At 43.4% G+C, this 22,221-nt stretch overlaps 1 protein-coding gene across 1 annotated transcript in view; it reads right to left on the bottom strand.

The window, feature by feature from the left end:
* The window catches only part of igf2r (insulin-like growth factor 2 receptor), a 32,324-nt gene that overhangs the window by 5,164 nt on the left and 4,939 nt on the right, over positions 1–22,221 (bottom strand). Inside the window, 44 exon segments of the mRNA XM_018687313.2 lie at positions 52–198; positions 632–749; positions 1,319–1,455; positions 1,733–1,967; positions 2,745–2,897; positions 3,437–3,647; positions 3,731–3,889; positions 3,973–4,122; positions 4,208–4,341; positions 4,829–4,910; positions 5,463–5,571; positions 6,134–6,293; positions 7,269–7,400; positions 7,504–7,630; positions 7,743–7,939; positions 8,025–8,161; positions 8,522–8,622; positions 8,732–8,862; positions 8,950–9,159; positions 9,248–9,335; positions 9,609–9,787; positions 10,233–10,379; positions 10,483–10,659; positions 10,747–10,909; positions 11,038–11,139; positions 11,226–11,321; positions 11,409–11,585; positions 11,673–11,832; positions 12,256–12,371; positions 12,477–12,645; positions 12,722–12,875; positions 12,962–13,099; positions 13,196–13,351; positions 13,582–13,719; positions 13,844–13,934; positions 13,936–14,009; positions 14,351–14,454; positions 14,572–14,761; positions 15,667–15,826; positions 15,917–16,025; positions 16,154–16,265; positions 16,386–16,524; positions 16,990–17,088; positions 19,034–19,152. Coding sequence (XP_018542829.1) covers positions 52–198; positions 632–749; positions 1,319–1,455; positions 1,733–1,967; positions 2,745–2,897; positions 3,437–3,647; positions 3,731–3,889; positions 3,973–4,122; positions 4,208–4,341; positions 4,829–4,910; positions 5,463–5,571; positions 6,134–6,293; positions 7,269–7,400; positions 7,504–7,630; positions 7,743–7,939; positions 8,025–8,161; positions 8,522–8,622; positions 8,732–8,862; positions 8,950–9,159; positions 9,248–9,335; positions 9,609–9,787; positions 10,233–10,379; positions 10,483–10,659; positions 10,747–10,909; positions 11,038–11,139; positions 11,226–11,321; positions 11,409–11,585; positions 11,673–11,832; positions 12,256–12,371; positions 12,477–12,645; positions 12,722–12,875; positions 12,962–13,099; positions 13,196–13,351; positions 13,582–13,719; positions 13,844–13,934; positions 13,936–14,009; positions 14,351–14,454; positions 14,572–14,761; positions 15,667–15,826; positions 15,917–16,025; positions 16,154–16,265; positions 16,386–16,524; positions 16,990–17,088; positions 19,034–19,152 — 6,187 coding nt within the window.

The raw sequence follows: 22,221 nt of genomic DNA, 5'->3' as shown, positions 1-22,221 counted from the left end.
GAGGAGGATTTAAGACACAGGTGGAACAGGTGGAGCGTGCGGTTGTGTTACCTGAAGTAGAGCTCGCCCAGGCTGAGGCTGGCTCCGGTGTCAGGGACCTTTATCGTCCCGTTCACCATCTCCACCTCACGCTGCTTCACCGCACACGCCGACCGAGTCTCCCAACCAATCACAAACTCACACGATGCCTGGTCGACTCTTCACACACAGACACAAACAGACAGATGTGAGATGCGCATTTCAGAGCTTGATTTAAGATTTCTAGGACAAATTTAATTTAACTTGTGGAGCTGAAAAACACTGTGCAGTGTTTACTCAGACGATCTGACTGATTCATTGCTGTGAATAAACATCAAGTCTGCTGAGAAATAAATGTTTCTCAAAGAGAGAGAGAGAGTTTAACCAGAGAAAGTTTAACTTCAAAAACAAACACTCTGCTCTGCCGTTAACTAACAGTTTGACAGTGAAGCAATGAGTAAATGAATGTTATTGCGGAATGACATACAGTAGTTAAGATGCCATAACCAAAGATGCAAGTGATGCAGATTTTTAACATGTGAGAAAGTTTTATTCTGCACATTTTAAATTTTGTCCAGTCATTGTGAGCTGGTGTCACCGGGCTGTGTGTTACCTGATGAGCACTGGGTGTCCGACAGTGGAGCCACAGCTCAGCTCGAACACCGTCTTCGCCTTCACGCCGTTACCACAGACGTCATCTCCCGCTGAATAACTGACGTGGATCTTTCCGTCTGTAGAGAGAAGACGAGGTTTGAGACTCATGAACGGCTGTGAGAGTCGCTTGTAGCAGAAAACACAAACTACAGAAGATTCTCGTCTTCATATTGGTTCAGTAATCTGCCTGAGAGGAAAGTGTTGAAATCTTTAATCGTTTAATCTTCAATAACTCTGCTTTATTATTTTTGCTTTTATAGTTTTAAAATTCTATTTTACTGTTTTAAATGTTCAGTATTTGTTCTGTCTTTTATAATTTGTTCTGTCTTATTATCGGTTTATCAGTCGACTGTGAAGCACTTTGAACTGCACTAATCTAAAGCCATCAAATAAAGTTTGATTGATATTCAGTCATATATTCATCTAATTATTGATTTTTTTGAAATCTTTTCTTTTGAGGTAAATTATGTGAAAGAAGAGCTGTGAAATATCCGACTGTCTTATCAATAACTTTAGTTAAATTCTAATAAGGAAATGGTTAAAATGGATATGAACTTCAGACTGACTTTTACATATAAATTATTGGCCCTTTAAATGTCTTATTGAGCATCAAGCTCAGTGAAGTGCATTCGACTCAGTCACTCACTGCTGTAGCTCATTTTCTGGGTGTAAACTCGGCCCAGGGTCTGAGTCTGTCCTGCTGCCGAGCGTCGACACACCGTCGCTCCTTCTGGACAACCTGTCAACCCTCCGTGTATCCCCTGACACAGGTTGATGAAATACCTGAGGACAAACAAATAAATGAATAAATAATATTTGAATAAACTCAGGATGCAGGAAATGAAGGCTGTTTTCACCTTCAGCATGTGACTGCGCTCACCCTTTTTCTGGTATCTGTTCTACTGTGGAACAGGAAAGGTTTTTATTGCTGAAATATTCTGCATTTAATTCATTTTACTGTATATTTTATATTCTGCTGCATTGGAAAAGTCATGTCAAACGTAATTACAAACACAAGTAAAACCCTCAGAAGCCGATCCACGACTAAACCCAGACTTACGAGTCTCCTTTGTGGCTGAACTTCCACGGCTCAGTGAGGGAGGACAGTGTTCGAAGGTCGAACGTCTGATGCTGGCTGACCAGCTTACACTCCATCTTCCTCGGCGGACAGACGGCGTTGGTCTTCCACTGGAAAGTGGCCGAACAACCCGCCGTCTCTGAGAGCAGCTGTGGGGAGCCGTGGCCTGCAGACTGGTCGCAGGTGAAGAGTATGGAGGACTGACGTTTACCAGAGGCTGGAGGACAGAGAGAAAAAACAAAGCCAGAGAGACAGAAATAATTAGAATAAAATAATAAACAAATAAAAATGTGCACAGGAAGAGTTTAGAGGAAGAGAGGAAGAGCTACTGACTGCAGCATGTGGATATGTACAGTATTTATCAGTGAGTTTTCAGAAGTGTAACCGGCTTTAAATTATCATAAAATTTATATATATATTTAATATTTACATCTAAAAATAGAGGTGTAAAACTGACAGCAAAATATATAAAGAAATCTGTACAATATTTCAAATTAAGAGCAGATGTGTAACAGGTAGTGGAGAAGGAGAGAGAGAGAAGCAACGGCAGAGTTAATAAAACACAACACGACAGCATTTTAAACTACAGTCCTACTAGTGTAATAAAATTAAATAAATTTACCTAAATTTCCAGTTAATTCTCATAAATTCCTGTTAATTCCCATAAAAAGTTTCCAACTTGTTATATTTCCAAATTCCCTGGTTTCCGCCCCCTTTCCCACCCTCAGAGTAACAGTTCACCTTTTACTTCCCTGCCTTGTATTCTCTGATACAGCAGGTAAAGGTCAAACCACTTATCACAGCTTTTTAGATTCATGTCTGTTTTTACCCACATGTCCCTGAACGAACCACCACCAACCTGCCCTTGCCTCTTTACTCCAAATTAATGGAGTTTAAAAAAGCCCCTTTTTATTTGATTTTCTTGTTTATTTTTATTCCTAGTCTTCACACCTCTTCTCTTTCTTTTCATCTTTCCTGCTAAAAAAAACTCCACCTTCATTGCAGAAGCCCCACTTCCTGTCTGTGTCATAGTTGGCGGTGGTGGCACACCACTTCCTGCCGTCTGTCATTCCCTCATTGGTGCACTGTGTGTACGACTTCTTCAGGTGAACGAAGGGGAACACACACACTTCACCCTCATTTGTCACTAGAACACACAAACACATAAACTACTTGTTCATTTCCATAACGTCAGAGTTAAATACGCTGCTCTTTGGTTCCCAACAGAAACTGTTTGAGTTTAATCTCCTGCACATATTTTCCATTATTCCTCCTATCATTCATATATGAAAAGTAGTTCATGGTTTTGTGAATAAACTGCACTTTTTCAGGTTTTATCTTAAAGATAAGTTGATCTAATAATTTTAAATTAACTTTAAAGAACTTAAAAATACATGTTTTTGTCATTTTATCAACTTCAGTTATTTAAATAAAAAGGACAGGGCTCTGCTCTTGAACAAAACTTCTTTTAAATGTCATTTTTACTTCAATTATTAAATGATCATTGTTGTATTAAAGTGTTCCAACACATCCTATTTAATTTTTAGTGATGTAATTTTGGATTTCAGGATTTTATCGTCTAGCTTTATATCATACGTCTTGTGTTTTGTCTTTTAATAAATGTTTTCACTTTAAAATGTCACCACTTAGAGATGGTGAGTCTTTGCGAGGGGGTGGTGAACTCACCTGGTGGGCAGGGATCTCCTCCACCGTACTGCATCAGCACGGCCTGCTCTTCGTGTTTGAAGTCCATCGTCATGGCCCTGCTGATGCCGAATGATGAAGCCAACTTGTCCGAGCCGGAACCAGACACCTGGCAAACCGCACTCTGCTTACAGGCCGGATCTGCCACTGAGCTGCAGACGTTGATGTGGTAGACGCTGGAAGGCCCTTGAACCTGACGCACAAAGACTTAACTTTAAGTACTACAGGTGGAAGAGCAGCAGTAAAACAGGATATTTAATAATCAGCGGAGCTCACCTGGACTTCACCGCTGAGGGCCGAGAGGTCGAAGGTGAACTGGAGCTGGGAGTCGGTGAGGTGGCAGTCGCTGGTGTTGGTGGCGTCTGAGCAGACGATTGGCGTCGCCCACTCGAACAAATAGACACATTCCTGCAGCCTCAGCATTTGTGGAGAGCCCTGGATTCAGACGTAAAGGTCACTGATTTGTTCAAAGACAAATAAATATCATGATCGTTAAAGACGTGAAGGTGCCGACTGACCAGCTCCAGGCCTCTCTGGCAGGTAAAGATGATGGTGGAGGTGTAGTTCTGCTCAGGGTCGGCCGCGCACTTGGTGGAGCTGTGATAGGTGATGGATACCTCACCGGTTTCACTGTTGATCTCAGGACCGCTGGTGGTCCGTCCAATGTCCTTCAAGAGACCGAAACAAAGAGTTAGGAGTTACTCACATAAACTGAGGTTACAGTAAAGGACCACATCGGTCAGTGCGGCTCACCACTGGGGGTCCGCTGTCAGGATCCATACAGACGGCAGCTCCGGCGGGGCAGGTGACACCGGGGATGGGGTTTAGAGGCAGACAGATGTTGATGTAGAAGTCTGGAGATCCATCACTTTGGTCCACGGCCTCATCTGAGAGGACAGAAGTGGAGGACATAAGACATCTGATATCTGTAGTTAAAGGAAACTCTGGTCCTAATTCCCCCTGTTTTTGAGTGTAAATGATCAATAGTCTTTGGAATCAGTGCAGTTTTGTGCAAAATATATCAATACCAGACTCCATTGACAAAAACACTGATTTTACCGACCAGAACAAGGGAGTTGCTGAAACGCTGCTGCCTCGATCAGTTTGTTTGTTTGTGTTATTATGTGATTTTCAGGGGTGAAGAAGTGTTCAAAATCCTTTACACAAGCAAAAGTAAAACACAATAACACGAACAAAACAACAGACTGAGGCAGCCAGCTTCTGTGTTCTGCTCTGTAGAATTCCTGTTTTTGTTAATGGAGTCTGGTAGTGATATATAGTGATGTTTCTGGTTAAACAAAAAGGATGTTACTCTTTAATAAAAACCTCTACCTGTGTACGAGTCCTACTTATGTGAAACCTCAGCTCACTGACCTGTTGCTGTGTAGTATCCATTGACATGAATCAGAGGAGTCAGGTCTATCAGAGCGGAGCCATTCTGGACTGAACATTTTACCTGGAAGATTAAATAAAATAAACAGGAGCAGGCTGTGGGTCAGAACACACTGAACAATAACGTTGTTTGGCAAAGGAATTCAAACACTCTGTACTTATTCTTTTATTTACCACACAATAGCTGTGTAATGCTTTCCTCCAATATTTGGTCTCTCAATGCGACAGAGTTTTAAGAATTATTTTGGAACAAGTGAGTCAGAGACAACCCCACTTTTCTATTGCACCAAAAATGTAATGCCACATTCCCATCTCCGTTGATTATCCTTGAGACGTCTCTAGAAGCTGATTGTGGTCCACCTGCAGACTACACTCAACCGAAATTCAATTTGCTCTGTGAAATTACCAATTTAATGCTAATTTGTGAAGGAATGCACGACATTTTCAACTTTAATGTGTGAAAATAACTTCTTAACTTGAAAGCAGGACTTCTTCTTCACAGTATCCTGTAACTGTTGTTGTGGCAAAAAGGCAAAAATATCCACAGTAACATTTGACTGTGCACACACACACACACACACACACACGCTGGGATCAGGTTTTGTGTGATACTCACAGGCTGCTCACAGACCAGCGGTGTGTGGAAAGAGAAGAAGTGTGTGCAGGTTTCAGCGTCTGAGTCAACGAGGACCGGTTCTGGAGGGGCTGAGGCCATGTTAGGTGGCCTACAGAGAAATATTCATTATTCACATATCATCAATATTTCACTGTTTCTGTGACAAATACATCACAGGTGTTTCGCTAAATATCAGCGACTGTTTGTCCTGAAAAAAAAAAAAAGCAAATATATTTTGGAGTTTTTGAAAATGTGACCGAACTACACTCAGTTTCCAGTTTATTAGGAACACTTAGCTCATGTAATAAATCCTCCTTCGCGAAGGTTAAAACGTTCAGTTGATTTAACTTGTGATAATTCTGGAGGATGTAGTGAGTGTTGTGAGTGTTCTGACGTATGGCTGACAAAAACAGAAACCGATCAGAGAAGTTTGATCATGGAAGATTTATTTGGCAGGACTGGTTATTATTAAACAGTAGCTTCAGGTAGGTGTTCCTAATAAACTGCCAGCTGAGTGTATATTACATTTAACTTGCTGGATGCTTGTATTCAAAGCTAATGACTCAGAGCTCAAGTCAAGATTTTGTTGCTCTCCCACAGGAAGGGTACAAAATGACCAAAACACGAGAGAGAGGAGGAGGAGGAGGAGGAGGAGGAGGAGGAGGAGGTACCTGCAGATGAACTGGATGATGGTTTTATGTTTGAGGTTGGGGTTTGCTGCGCAGGGACTTCCTCCTTCATACGTCAGCTCCACAACATGATCCTTGTACGAGAGCTGCTTGTTCACCTGACCGCCGCTCACCGCTGTGCTGGCGTCTTTAATACACACAGCTGTAACACAATACATGGAGAAATATTAGAGAAGATTTACAGGATGTTAAAGAGCCGTCCAGACCTCTTAGATCATCTGGGAGGATTTATTTTTTAAGGATTTTTCAGCATTGCAAAATGTGAAAATGTTGAAATACGTTTGTATGCAGCTCCTGTTACTCTGCATTTTGAAGTGACTCCGATGAAGTAACATTTTAATTTGTAGTCATATCACATTTTCAGCCCTAATGTGCAGCTTTAACTGAGGTATGTGCTGTCTCTGTGTTTTCTGGTTTACTGTGCAACATCTACCACACAGTCAATAATTTGAGAAGTGCTGGTCTCTCATTACGTTTCCTTTGGTGCTGTGTGTTCCAGTTGACAAACAGTGGTGACGCATGTCAGTGTTACATAAACCATCCAAACACGTGAGCGAGACAAAACAGTAACCAGTCTTAATCAATCCACCTCCCACCTGTGTGTTAAAAAATCTGATTTGTTTCAAGATAAATCAGTTTTTTTGGTTTCTGCAAAGCTTCTCTTATAAAGAAATGAAGTTGAGATAAAATAAAAACTAGTAAAAGTGTCTTTTTCGGCTTTGACGCGACAGTTTCTTCTCGACAGGAGCTGTTAATCTCAAAGATGTTTGTTGTACAGCGTGATTTTTTTTATCTACACAATAACATTTTTTCTACAGTTGACGCTTTTTCTCAGTTTTGTTCTGGTAAAATAAGGATTGAACATCTCTCACAGAGCAAACATCCTTGTTATGTTTGAGCAAAATGGAAACTTTCTTTAAACATCTGCATTCCCATCAAAACTCCCATAGAAATGAATGACCATGGGCTGGAATCCAATCATTACACTAACACAAGAGTAACTTCACCTACGGTTCTGTTTGAGAACATAATGTAGGAGGTAATAACGTGGTGTTTACTCGCTGAGTCAGTGGCTAAATAATCATAAACACCTCGGTCTCTGGGTGGATGAACGTACCGGTGTCAGGGCCGCATCCAGAGTTGGTGATGCTTCCACAGATGTTCATGCGGAACATCTTCCTGTGATCCTGGTGGTGGTAGACGGTGTATCCGCCGTCCTTTGTCAGGGCGTTCAGGTCGAACAAATGACCTGGAGGAAGAAACGCTCAACATGAGACACCTCTGAAGGTCCCGTTTAACAGAAATACTAACGGTCCTTTATTCCTGTGCACTGTGATTTCTGAGTGTGTGACCTGTAGCTGGGTTGGTGACCCTGCAGTTGTCGTGTTGGGTGCTGTTTAGTGGGCAGGCAGCGGCTGTTAACCACAGGAAGGTGTAGACACAGTCCTCAAGGGCGGAGATCAGAGTGGGCCGGGAGTCCTGGACGGAGGAGAGAAACACACACACACACACACACACACACACACACACACGACGTTTGTTTCATTCACAACAACAACCGAGACGCACAGTTTACTGTCTGTAACCTCACCACTCTGTCTTTGTCACACTTGAAGCGGATGATGCTGCTCCTGTTGCGGCGTCCGTCGGGACAGGCCTGGCCGCTGGTGTACTGCAGCTTCAGGACATTTCCGTCCCACGTGGGACCGGACTCCACCTGCCCCAGACTTATGTACTCGTCTCCGACCTTCACGCAGGACGCCGCGCTGGAGGGACACTTCCACAGACCTGTTACAAGATGAAGATTTACTTTGAGCTCTTGACGTGAAGCAGCATCAGCAGGATGATAGATTTTCGCTGCACGCTCACTGACCTTCCTGCTGCACCAGCGACCTGCAGACGTTGATGTAGAATCGTTTCGTCGTGTCCACTGTAGAGGGCTCCACCTCCCAGTTTCGAGAGTCCATAGCCAGAGTGGAGAGGTCGTACGAGTGGCCCTGACCGTCACTGAGGACGGAGCAGACAAACACAGGACGAAAACTCAGATATGTGGCCTCTAGTTACGACACAGAAAGTAAGACAAAATGCCAAGCCGCAAAAAACGGGTATTATACTTTAAATGTACAAAAAGATTTACCTGTAATTAACCATCTAATCTTTCTGCGTTATAACAATTAACTACTTTGGACTAATTATTTAATATAAAGCTGCACGAGTGTGAAGGAAACAACTGAAGTGGACACACAGGAAAAGAGTGAGACACACCTGCATGAGAAGTGAGTTTAAAAAAAAAAAGGAGAGAAGAGGAGGAAAGAAGAAAAGAACAGAGAGGAAGAGGAGGATGATGGATGGAGGAGGATATTTACTTGATAGGAGCAGCTGGTGGTTTTGACTGGGACACAGGCCAGAGCGGTGGGCCAGCTGAACATGTAGGTACAGTCTGGAGTCTCCTTGATAAACTCTGGAGTTCCCTGAACAAGTGAAGCAACAAAACACACAACAAGTCAAGAGCTGCCTTTCCAATACAAACTGAACGTGACTCGAACAATAAAACTTTATGTCTCTTCCAGTAAAACTCACGGGATGTCTGTCGGGGTGGCAGGAGAAGAAAATCTCTGTGGACCGTGTGTAAATCTTATGACAGGTATCTCCGTTGGTGTAGTTCAGGATGAGCTGGTCTCCCACGTAGCTCAGAACCTGGTTTGCCATTCCTGAATAAAACACAGAAAAGAGATTAACACAAGCACAATGGCACAAATTCAAGATAAAAGATTTAAAATATCCAGTGAATTCAGTACCTGCGATCTTGTGGCTGCCTCCATCCACCTGACAGGAGGAGACCGACTCGCCGCCGGTGTCTTTGCCGGAGCAAACGTCTCTCTGGAGCCCCCCGCAGACCGACAGGTGGTAGATGTATTTATCGTTCCTGACAGGGTAATCTCTCCCCTTCAGAGAGCTCAGGTCGAACTCGTAGCCAGTTTTGGGGTCACGAACCCGACAGTTGTCACCTGGAGGAGGACGAGGAGTTTGGACAATGACCAAACGGCTTCAGTTTTAATCCTGAAACATCAGCGTCTGCATCTCTCATCACTTTACCTTGAGTCTTCCTGATGGGACAGGCCTCAGACGTCCTCCAGATGAAGACGTACTCACAACCATCTTCACGGTCAAACATGGGGGAACCCTAGAAATTAAGACATAATCAAAAATAAATGAAAGCGCCACATTATCAGTGATTCCACTGGTTTGTTGCTCAGGTATAAATAAATACGAGTGTGTGTAAGAAGCAGTAGATTCAAATTATTAAGCTTGAGAGAAAATGTAAAGTTAACCTCACTGAGTAAAAGAAAACTACAATTATTGTGCGCCGGGCTCTGACCTAAACTCAGAATACCTACACTCAGTACTGTGCTTGAACGCATCCTTGGGCTCAGAGAGCGCGCTCACTGATACTCACCGGGTTGTCGTCGCACTCTAAGATGATGCGTGTCGAGTAGCGGGACGTGGGACCACACGGGTCTCCGTTCTGGTACATGATGCTGATGGAGCCGCCCTCCGCCACCTGCGGCGTCGACTGGATGTATCCCAGGTTGTAATGTTTCCCATCAATCACACCGCAGGCGCCCAGAGGACCGACTGGACAGAAGAACGAGTAGAAGTACAGTCAGTCGATTAATTGTTCAATCCATGAAGTAGTAATATCTGCTGATAATAATTTCCCTAAGCCTAAAGCGAGGTCCTGAAATTAAATTAAAAATTAAAAGTATTACATTTATCATCATACGATAAAAACCAAACAGCAAAACCAGCAAATATTTGGTTATTATATACATTTCACTGACTTTTGCTGCAGCTCTACAGGTGTAAAATAAAAAAAGGAATATTTTTGTTAGTTGTTAATTTACTATGTGTCTGGAATCAGTAACCTAAACATCAAATGTTTTGTTTAAATAAAAATATAACATAAATAATCCTTCAGAGGCGATGCGTTTTCACTTCCAAATGGTGGAGGAAACTCAGAGGAAGAAACATGGAGGAAACATGGAGGAAACATGGAGGAAACATGGAGGAGTGTACTGACCTGGACAGTCCTGGAGAGGAGGCAGAGGTTTGCAGACGTTGATGAAGAAGGTGCGTGATTTGACCCTATCTGTTTCTATGGCGATCCAGGGGCTGTCGCTGCTATCCCGGATGAGGTGGCTCAGGTCGTACTTGTTACCTTGGGAATCTAGAGAAAACAAAAAGGGACGTTTACACACATTAGTAGTGAGTTTAAAGGAGAGGTGTATGAAGACTCACTCACTCTCCTCAGCTTTTTCGAATGTGTTTACCGCTGAACTGGCAGTCAACTGGAGCAGGGATACAGGCCAGAGCCGTGGAGAACTCAAAGAGGACGTCATGGACCACGTGGCTGGGCAGAGAGCTCAGATCCTCTCGCACCAGTTTTAACGAGCCGGGGTGAGAGTTTGGATCGCACACGAAGTTGATGGTGAAGGTGTCTCGAGTCGCTAACGAAGAGGAGACATACGGAACAATGTGAGAACCGCTGATCGCTCTCAGGCGCTGTCACCTCTAAAGCTTTGAGTCCTTGTTACCTGTGGGATCGTCCAGCGGTCCCTTGTAGGTTAGTTTGAGCAGACCGTCGGTGGAGTACTGGAGGGTCTTCTCCACCCCCACCGGGCTGGAGGGGTGACTGTCCTCCAGCTCACAGCCAGCCATGCCCTGTCCACATTCAGCCACATCTGAGCAGATATTCACCTGCAGGGTGGTGAACACACAAGTCTCATGACACAACATAAGAAAAGAGGAACAGCTGCTACAAGAAGAAAAACACAAGAGTAGATTCAACACGTGTGGAGCAGTGTCATGGTCTTTGTCTGTATTACCAGGAAGTCCTTTCCATTTGCATGTGTCTTGTATCCGGTCTTTGAGGCCAGAAGCTGCAGGTTTAACTCTAATCCAGTGTTGGGGTCGACAACAGCGCAGCTCTGAGACACAGGGACAAAACGTCATTTTGAAATATTCTGGATTAAATGTCAGAGGAGATGAGGACATGTGGTCACGTAGCGCTCACGTTGTTCTTGGTGGTGCTGATGGCGCAGGCTGCTCTGGTCTCCCACATGAAGTTGGCGGTGCAGTTCTGGTACATGAGGAACCGCGGGCCCATGGACTGAACACAGAACACAGAGTTACGCATCAGACAGACGTGAAATGTTCGGAGCAAACGAGCTTCACTGACCGACGTCTGTTCACTCACCACAGTTCCTCTGGAGCAGACCAGGTGGATGCGTGTCGTGTAGCTGAGTTTCTGGCCGTCGGACATGCAGACCGAGCCGTCGGTGAACTCCAGCAGCAGCCGGTCCCGGCCCTCGATGATTGGCCCTCGCTTGGAGATACCCATGTTACTGACTGATACGACTTCCTTTGAAGAGCCCTGAGGAAAGAGGGCAGGAAAATGATATTTCAGCCTTTACAGTGATCATTTAATTACCCTGTATGAAGTTACTTTGCTGTGACAGACCTGCTGCGTTACGTATTTCATCTGGCAGACGGACGCGTGGCGGTCGCAGCCCGGCACGGCGCTGATAGGCCGACAGATGTTGATGTAGTACTTCTTCAGGTTCAAGGGGTCGGACAAATCCATGGCCTGCCAGTTGCTGTTGGTGGAGGAGCGAGACAGGCTGGAGAGGAGGAGATGAAACGTGGGTGAGGAGGAGAGGAGAGGAGGTTGGATACAATAACATCGACAGAGATAGAAATATCGCTATACCAGACTCCATTGATAAAAACAATGATTTTACCAAACAGAACACAGGAGCTGCTGGAATAACCTTGCCTCGGTCAGTTAGTTTGTTTGTGGTACTTTTATTATTTTAAAGTATCTGATTACTTTTTCTACCACTGAAAGTCACACAATAACACAAACAAACTAAGAGATGGAGGCAGTGGTGTTCCAGCAGCTCCTGTGTTCTGCTCGGTAAAATTACTGTTTTTGTCAATGGAGTCTGGTAGTGATAAAGAGCTATTTGCACTGAAAAGACCCCAGGCTCAAAAATACTGGAGTTATCCTGTAACATATCACAGTACAGGTTGCTGTGCATTACCTGGATAAGTCGTACTGCAGAAGAGTTTTGGGATCTGTCACCAAACACTCGTGAGGCCTTTCAGGACATGCGTAGGATGTGTACCAGCGGAAGTTGTATGTGTAACTGTCCTCAACCTGGATTCATAAATTTACAGTCACAAACAAATACACCAGACAGGATCAGAATCATGAAGAGACACAGTGCAAACAATGAAAGGAAAGAGGAAGGGAGGAGTTTGCCTGGAATTCGGGGTTTCCAGCTCCAGCTTCTGGGTCGCAGAGGAAGGAGATGAGAGTGGATCTGAGGGTGTGTTCTTTGTTGTTGTACTGGGAGCCGTTACTGTAGGTCAGCTGGATCAGGCCGTCGTAGTAAGACAGACGAGAGTTCGCTTCCCCGAGACTCCAAGAACTGAAAGACAAAAAAATAAAATGAGCTTTCTGTGTGTTGATACTTGTCTTCTTGTCTGCTCAGGGCTCCATCTCACCTCTTCTCCACCTGGCACGCTCCGGCCTTTTCAGGACAGTTAGAGCTGGGAACTTTGACGGGACCGCAAACGTTGATGTAGTAGTCGTAGTTTCCACTGGTCAGGTTGTAGAAGCCGCCATTTTTGGAGAGAGGCGACAAGTCGAAGGAGAAACCTGTGGAGCAGCAGGGGAACAAGTCAACAACTAGATTGGCAGCAGGAGTCGGCTTTTTTGTGTCGTCCTTTGTTTGTATGTCGTACCGGCCTGACGGTCTTCCACCTTACAGTTGTCACCCTGTGTTTTCGAGAGGACGCAGGCGGCGGCGGTGTACCACTCCAGCTCATACACGCATCCGTCGGATGAGACGCCGCGAAGCACAGGAGCGCTCTCGAGATCTCCTGCGAGGAAACGAGGAGAGGTTGAAACAAAACAAACAAAAAAAAAAAACACAAAGCAGGACAAAAATCAAGAGATAAAATCTGTGTTCGGCCGACCTGGTTTGCACTTGAGGGTCAGGACGGTTCTGATCCTCGTCTTTTTGTGGACACAGAAATTTCCATCGGTGTACACCAGTCTGATGTCGTTTCCTATCTTCGTCTTCTGTGGAGATGAGAGGAAGCTGCCCAGGCTGATGGCTCCGTGATTCTTATCTGAAGCAGAGACACAGACACCGTCAACAAACTACACTGCTCAGGTTCATCATGAAAGGTTCAGCTCTTTAATGAGGATCAGAGGGACCTGAAACAAATCTGAAACAGTCTCCTCTTTAGAAATCTCCTCATCAATTACATCAGATTTTAAATGCTAAATAAATATTAAAATAATGAAAAGTAACAACAATAACAAAAGTAGAAATCCTCCTCCTTGTGAAGACTCTTACCAACGGCGCAGATGGAGGCGTTCACCGGGCAGCCGGCGGCGCCTCCCGTCTGGATGACTTTGTGACAGACGTTCAGGTAGAAACGCGAGTCCGGCTTCGGAGAGTTGGCGTCCACGGCCTCCCAGTTTCCATCTGACCCTGAAGCAGCACAGAGACACAGAGGAGGAAGATTATTCAGCTACAAGTGGAGGAGAGCTGGAGAGAGTCTGACCGCTGCTGGAAACAGATTTTGAAACGTGATAAACCGAGCTGTTAAACTCACCCAGGTATCTCGTGAGGGGTGAGAGGTCGTAGTGTTTGTTGCCGTCTCTGACCCGACACAGCAGATCCTCCTTCTCCTTGACGCAGGCGAAAGGCCGTCTCCCAGTCAAAGTAATACGTACAGTCCGTCTCTCCCGCGAACACCGGGTTCCCTCGGCCTCCGTTGGCTGAAGAAAACACAGCAGGAGGATGAGTGAGGTTGACCATTGCACAAATGATTGAATTAAAAAAAGAGTGGAGGTTGGGGGAGAGGCTTCTTGAGAAACTAAAAATGATGAAAAACACAAGATGTTGCACATTAATCAAGCAAACTTAATGAGCAATTTTGTGGAGTTTTGACAAATGATTTCCCGTCTCCGTGCACTTTGGAAGCAGAAGTCAGAAACCTCTTCTCTGATTCTTGATATGACCACCAGGTGGCGTCAGTGGAGAGACTGTGTTGTTAAAACTGTGAAGATGACAAAGAAAGAAACAGAAAATGATGGTAATTGTGCGACAATGATCTCACATGCGTTCTTGTTGCACTCAAAGTTGATGATGGTCATTCTCTGGAAGCCACTGGAGCATTTGTCGCCGTCGGGGTAGATCAGAGTCAAATCTCCGTCTGAGTAACTGCAGAGGTGAGAAACACAGGGAGAGAGAGGTAAGAAGTCTGTGCTGCTGAGCTACAGTCTGTTTTATTTCTTTTATGATGTTGTTGATCTGTGACCTGATAAAACAGAAAATTACCGTAACGTCTGGTTCTGATTTCTTCCCGCCACTTTCTTCACGTCTCCGTTCTTCTTCACCTGGCAGGACGATACCACCTCGTCGTTGCCGCATTCACCGTTGAGGATGTGTCCACACACGTTCAGGTAGTAGACGTAGCTGTCGGCGCCGTCGCTGGGGTCAGAGTGTGCGTAGTATGGATGATCTGAGGCTGCACAACAACACAAAATAACACGTGGATGGTTCAGACCGACATATTCATCATTTCTCATTTGTTTTTCCTGACAAAATGTGGAGCTATCACAGCTTTAATCGATCATCTTCGACTTTAAACATTCATATTAACACCAGCAGATACAGGACTCATAGTTACTGACCCGTGACAGACATCATGTCATACACAGAGCACGTGGGTGAACTATGACAGTACGCTGATATTTCTGAGCTGGCAAAAATCAGGAAGGTCAGTTAGTTTAGTCATAAAGTTACTTCCTCTAACTGGGATAAAAAAGGCAATAATTCTTGGAGGTTAAATATGTAATTGTGGATAATATGAGAGATATTTGAGTTTTATTCAAAATTAAAAAAAAAAAAAAAATAGCATTCTTGGCTAGCTGTGCTTTCTACCAACAGAAAGAAGAACACTTTCTTTTGTGCTTGTGTGTTCACTCTGTTTGTACCACTGTAAAACCAGTCTGAGGAATGAGGATGTGTTTGCAAAGTGACACTGGTTTGACTGTGAGTCACCTAGAGAACGGGCCTGATGTTCAAACAGCAGGATTCTGAAACTGAGCTGCAGCTGAAGCTTTCAGCTGAAAGACCTTAAATATAACGGTGTATTCACTTTGTTTACATATTGTTTTTGTCTTGTGTTGGTTTGTGTCAAACCAAATTTCGTTGTGGGTACTACAAAGATAATAAAGCCTCCTCTGGACAAATGCTGCTCTGTAAAGTCATGTATTTACATTTTTATTTTTTATATCGTATTTATTTTTATATTTTTTAGGTAATTTATTCATTGTTGTTGGAACCAGATGCGACAAATTTTGATTAATTATACACTGTCTGACGTTTTGAGTTCGAGGTCCCGGCTTTAGAGGAAAAACAAACACTTACCGGTCGAGGTGAGAGGTGTCAGGTCTATGGAGATGTCATGCTGGTCGCTGGTGAGTTTACAGGTGTGGCTCTCCAGGTAATCTCTGTGGCAGGCGTATTCAGTCACCCACACCACCTCGTAACGACAGTTCGACTCTGCCGTCATCTTTGGAGTGCTGCCCTGAGGAACCAGAAAATCTCAAAGGTTCAGCATCGACACCAGGTTTAAAAGAGAACGAGAACAAATTATTTGTTAATGAGCGTATCCTACCGAGTGCCTGCTTGACGGACAGGTGAACGTGATGGTGACGGCAGGATCGTGGTCTTTGCACATTTCTGGACGAGACGAACCGGGACTCAACGCGTACTGTAACCTCAGACTTCAGAGGAGACAAGAAACAAGTGAAGTAAATAAAAGATTTCTTCTTCTCAAACAGAACTTTTCATTTGATAACATTGAAAGTTTACTCTCCTGTTCTGACAACAGGAAACAGGAAGTAGGAGGTACCTGTCGCTGTCCACGAGCTCTAGTGGTCCGGTCGGAGAGCCCATGTTGAAGGAGCCTTGGCTGGTGACCAAACAAGCTGCAGAGCCCTCTGGGCAGGATTTATCTGGTTGGTCTGAAAGAGGATGAGACAGTTTTCTTCTTCTGTGGTGTCTCTATTGTCCAACTCACCACCACTAAACAATTTCCCAGTTCTTAAAAACTCCATTTACTCCACCCTCCCTTGGGTACTCACTGAGACTGAGACTGCGGCAGATGTTGATGTAGAAGTCGACGTTGTCGTCACCGTCGTCCACCAGATAACCATCGCTCACTTTGATCAGAGGGGTGAGGTCGTGCTTCTTCCCGTCCGAGTCGAACACGTAGCAGGGCACCTGGACACGCAGCAGGTCGGATATTACTGGCATTTTATCATGACCACTAGATGCTAGTGTGGCTGTTAAATTAATTAAGTTAATTTAGAGAACCAGTTTTTGTTTAAGGCTCAGCAGTGTGGTGGTGTGGGTGGGTGTGTGCTTGGTCTACAACAATGTTTAGGTGGGTGGTAGGTGTCAAAATAACGTCCAGAGAAATGCTCATAAATGCGTCAGCTGATTCATTTCACACATTCCTTCAGTTATTCCATGTTAAGCTCACGTTAACTGTGACAACATGTGACACGTCCTCTGCACTGAAAAACTCTGTAGTTCCATTTAAACACCTCCCTGACTCATCCTGTCTGTCACAGATCACACAATCACCTGAACAGATGCACCGACAGTTTCGTTTTTTCTCACACACACACGCACACACACCCACACATCCCTCTCCTCGGTGAATGAGATGCTCCACCACGTTACCTCTTTGTGCGGCTTGAATTTATCTTTCTTGCAGGCTGTGTAGGTCCTCCACTCGAAGTAATGCACACACTGAGACACGGCGACGAACTCTGGGGTGCCCTGTGGACGCACAAACACAGGAGCATGAGTAAGACTGGTAGTTTCATGTTGATAAGGCTGACCGACATGCCTGAAAGCAAACTCTGACTATTTAGGGTAGTTCTGAGGTTTTTATTTGTCCTGGTAAAGTCAAGTTATCAATAAATGTTTAACTTTTACAGCTGAGTGCTACAACAAACCACAGTCTGCTGCTGCTGGAGCAGTTGAGGGTTTAATGCTTGCTCAAAGGCCTCTGAAGAGCACTTACTGAGAAAGGGTAGAGCGTTTTTCAGTCCCACTCTTCGTCCACATTAAGTCAAATCAGCAAGTTTTTCTGTTACAGGACAACTTCTTTTAATCACTGACAGGACTAAAATGATCAAAGTTTTAACTATATGCTATATATTAACTAGAACTACTGCTCAGGGCATGCACCCTAAGCATTCAGCCATCTGGTCGCCCCGACCTTTGACCTTCGACTACCACATTTTAATCAGTTCATCCTTGAGTCCAAGTGAACATTTGTGACAAGTTTGAAGAAATTCCCTCGAGGCGTTCCTGAGATATCACAAGAATGGGACGGACAGACGACCAAAACATCATACTCAGCACGGAGGGATTAAAAGCTGACCCGTGGATCACTGGTTCCCCTGTTTGTTTTTGTGCACGTACACACTCCTGCCAGTGGTTTCACACTAATCCTCTGATCCACAGGTGGTGATAAAGTGTAAGCAAATGAGGAAATGCATTTCGCACATTTGTGAAAGTCACAGTGTCAGTGACTCTGAACGTAAACAGAAAAATCGCCTCTTCTACAGCTTTAGATGAGTGTTTGCAAAGTTTCATTTCTTCACATCAGACTTAATAAACTGAAAATCATGCGTCAAACATCTTCTGTTGAAGCAGAAAAGTCGACAGGAAGTGACACGTTAATGTCAACCCACCGCTCAGCAAACCCCCGAAAACCACAGTCGACTCAAATGAGCAGAATAAAGTAAAGCAGGACTGTCACTGTCCGACACTGCTTCCACTCACAGATTCACTTCCCTTCACTGCAGCTGACAGAATCCATTAAACATCATTTTAGGTTTTTTGATGCTTGTTTCAGTGAAATTTGAGTCGGATGAAAGTTCAAAAACACTGGGAGGGATTTAATCTGTTTCAGTTCTGACACATCAGTTTGCAAAGTCACAACGTGGCTGACTGAAAACAGCAAAGCACAATAACATTTCCTCAGTGTTGCACAACAGTTGTAGTGCATATTCATGGTGATGGCTTATTAATTTACAGCTTTCTAGCACGTTCAAAGTGTCAGCTACAACATGTAACAAACTGAAAATATCTGGATCACCTCGTGGATATTAAAACGTGTCAATTCTGGTTTTTACCTGAAAAAGAAAACTACTTATTAACTTGGTTTCCACAGGTGAGCAGCAATATCTGTAAAATTCACTGAGATCATGCAGCAAAAACTGGACTGCTCTCCAACTAGAGATGCTGTCGTCTCACTGTGCCACGAGTCAAAATCTGTGTTTAAAGAACCAATAAAACACAATAACAGAATTTGGTAAAAGCTACGCCTCCTGTAACAGCTCGCACATTCAGTGAGTTAAATTATTCAGCGTCACAATGTGAGATTTAACAATTGCAGAGCTGAAAAAAGACACATTTTAAACCTGATTTTGTTGATTTCTGAAGCTGAAAGAAGTAAAAACAACCTCTGCAGCAAACAAGTGGGGAAGAAAAACAGTAATTGTGGCATGTGCAAGAGCCTGAGCACCGTGCTACGTAATCTCCTGCGCCAACTGCTGCTGCTGCTGCTTTGGGGTTTGTGTGGCACAGGAAGCTCTGCACAGATAAAAGGAAGACGACTGGCTTCTTCTAACTATCAACAAATGTTACGTCTGGATGCTCCATTATTCATGTGTTTATAAAATATCTTTAGCGTGTTGCCTGTGAGTCTTACCATGGTTTTCCCACACTGAAAGCTGATGCTGGTCTGTATATTGTTGTCGCTTCCTGGACATTTTTCTGTGCTGTTGTAATCCAGCACCAGGCCGGAGAGCCTCTGCTGTGACAATTCACCTGCACAAAACACAAGAGAGATAAAACACAGAGTCAGTTACAGACAATTAACATGTTTTTAAAGGCGTTTAGCTTCTTTAACAGACGTAGAATTTCACTTGTGTTTGCATCTGATAAAAATAAGTAAGAAACACGCCCAGGCTCTCGTTCCCAGACAGTCTGGCTTCACCTCCGCTGACCCACTGCCCCTGTAAACACACCAGATGAACCTCTGTGCCATGATATCCTGACCCAGGGACGGAGTATTCATTTATCATCAGACAGCAGTGGGAAACCTCCTGCATGAACGAGGCTCTGACTCATACACACTAACTGGTGTGATGTGTAAATAAGTTGCAGAATTAAAAGTTGTGACAGGATCAAATCTGTTCTGCTGCAACGACAATTAAAAAAATGTTTCCTTCTTCCTGGAGGTCCAACCATCAGGAAACAAGACAAACACGCTGCTGGAGTATTTGTTTTATTCCTCATGCTACTTGTGTTATGCAGTATTTTGCAGTAATTACAGCTTTTTTACCAGCCGATACTACGCTCTCCGTTCTTGTACTTAAGCACACATGCCTGTTATTTGGATGATGTTTGATTTAATTCAGCTTTGCAAAATCGTTTCTTAGTCTGACATTAAAGTTTTTTAGACGCAGAGCTTTTGATTTCCATTTTCACTGTTCTTTATTTTAACTGTTACAGCTTCACTGTCACAGCTGGAAAAAGCTCATTTGGTTTTATTATTGTGTGTTGTAAATATAATCTAGCCCGTTTCCTGGGTTTAATTCTGATGTTTTGTTTCTCTCTCTGGAAGGAAAGTGTTATCTAAATCTACCTAAATATCTAAGACTGTTATAAATAAAGCTTGGCTTTATATTTAAGGACAGCAGCACTTTCAGTTTTTGTAAATCTTTTATTTTGAGGCGGTTAAAGGAAACCCTGTCTGAGCGTCAGACGTGTGATTATGAGTGTGTGCTCTCTGCTCCCTCTGATACGGCAGGATTTTTATCAGGAGGTGACCATAAAGGAATGTTAATGAAAAACAATGTGACCCACTAACACCAAAAACACAACTGCTGTTGGCAGACCGGTCTGTATCTGCATGTTAACACAACGCTCAGTTAAACCACTGCTTCAGGTTTAGGTCGAGTAAGGTTCAGTTACAGTTTAAATCCGTCATGTTTTGTTAGTGTTTGGGGAAAAAAGGAGCAAAGGTTTTTGATATTGACATTTTGATTAGAAGGAGCTGAGACGTTTACTTGATTTATAGATCTTGATTGATATTGCAAATATTTTGATAACTGATTAATCATCTCAGTAACCTTTTCAAGCAAAAATGAACTTACATACATTCTAATTTTGACTCAGATATAAGGATTTGTTGTTGTTTTTATGGCTTGTTTGTTTGTTTTTATCATTTATAATTATAATCCAGATGTGAATGAATTATTAAGATCCTGTTTTCCAAACTCGAATAAAAGTGCAACAGTATTACCATCAACGTGTTTAAACTTGCATTAACTGATTTTCTTGAACGCAACACTGACACTGTTAAGTTAATATGTTGAACTGGCAACATGTTCTTATTTACTCATCCAGTAGTTACAGAGCAGCGCTATCGTTCATTTAGAGCCGTGTTTCTGGACAGAATATTTCTCCAAGGGTTTTTTGATTTAAGGAAGCACAAGGAGACAACAGTGTGATTTCTGAGCAGAGCTGACCGACCAGAGAGCATGAATAAAGTCTGAGAGAGGGAGGGAGAGTAGAGCATGAAATCTGTGTCGAGCTTTTATGCCTGATGATTTGTTCCTGGGTCATGTGATAAGTCAGCAAGTATGATTAAACTCCAACTCATCTGACCACACTGCCTGTTGTTCCCCATCTCTCTTCTTTCATTTTCTAAACGTGACCTTCTTCTTGAAAAACAACTAAAATCTGACGAGGAAATGTCCAGAAGAGTCCAGTGAGATGGACGTGTTCCCTCTGACCGGCAGCATGAGTCTGCAGTATTCAGCGCAGAGCCTTCACTGAGCCACACAGCTCTTTGTCACCGTCAGAAATCGGAGTCAGATGACTGTCTCTGGCTGAGAGCTACCAAACACCAGTTTGTCACTGGGGGAAGGTCGCGGCCTCGCTCTGCAGGACAAGTTGTTGTTATTGTGCGACCTGGAAATAACTCTGACTGGCAGCCCGTCTCCTTCAGAGGTCACGGGCAATATCAAAGACAGTGATGTAACAGAAATTGAGAAACAGGCACAGGAAGCTTGAGTCAAAACTTAAGTAATCTTTAGCTAAAACTAAATATAAAATGCAACGTTCAGTAATTTCTTCAAAATTGCTGGATCCACACTCTCATGTGAGGATTTGATGCTTTTCTCACAGTTAATTTCATATCTTTGGCTTTTGGACCAAACTAAACAAGACATTTAAAGAACTCACACTGGATTTTTTCCTATTTCCTGACACTTTGTAGATAAAACAATGAAATGATTAACCAAGAATATAATCAGCAGATTAATCCATAATGAAAACAATCATTATAATCAGAGTGATTAACTGGGGAGACATTAACAAGAGCAACAAGTGATTTAAATCAGAGCCGATGACTGTAACTCATCTCTGTCTTTATGTTAATTGCTTTTTCTACAAGTCTCTTCTAAATCAAACAATCACAAATATGTTAATGAGTGACAGTGGAAGCAGCTCCCGACCTAAACAAACCTTTAATTAGTGGCTTTTCTAAACTGTGTCTCCCTCTCCACAGGAGGTCTGCTGCTTTATGCTGCATGTGACCAGATGAACTAAACTCTGATTGATGTGAGAACAATAAACAAACAGGGCACGTTAGCGAGGTTCATTCAGACAGCGAAGGATGTAAAGAACAAGATGGAGGAGAAGAAGAACATGTGATGACTCCAACTAACAGTTATTTCCATTATTGATTAATCAACTGATTATTTTCTTGATTAAACCTTCAGTCTATAAAATGACAAGAAAAAAACCTCATAACTGCTCAGACCCTAAAGAGACGTCTTCAAAATGTTTGTTTTGACAAAAATATTCAACCTAATATCATTTATATAT

The sequence above is a fragment of the Lates calcarifer genome, linkage group LG7_1, assembly GCF_001640805.2.
Source record: "Lates calcarifer isolate ASB-BC8 linkage group LG7_1, TLL_Latcal_v3, whole genome shotgun sequence".
NCBI classification, from domain to species: domain Eukaryota; kingdom Metazoa; phylum Chordata; class Actinopteri; family Centropomidae; genus Lates; species Lates calcarifer.
This window is presented reverse-complemented; position numbering and strand designations above follow the sequence as displayed.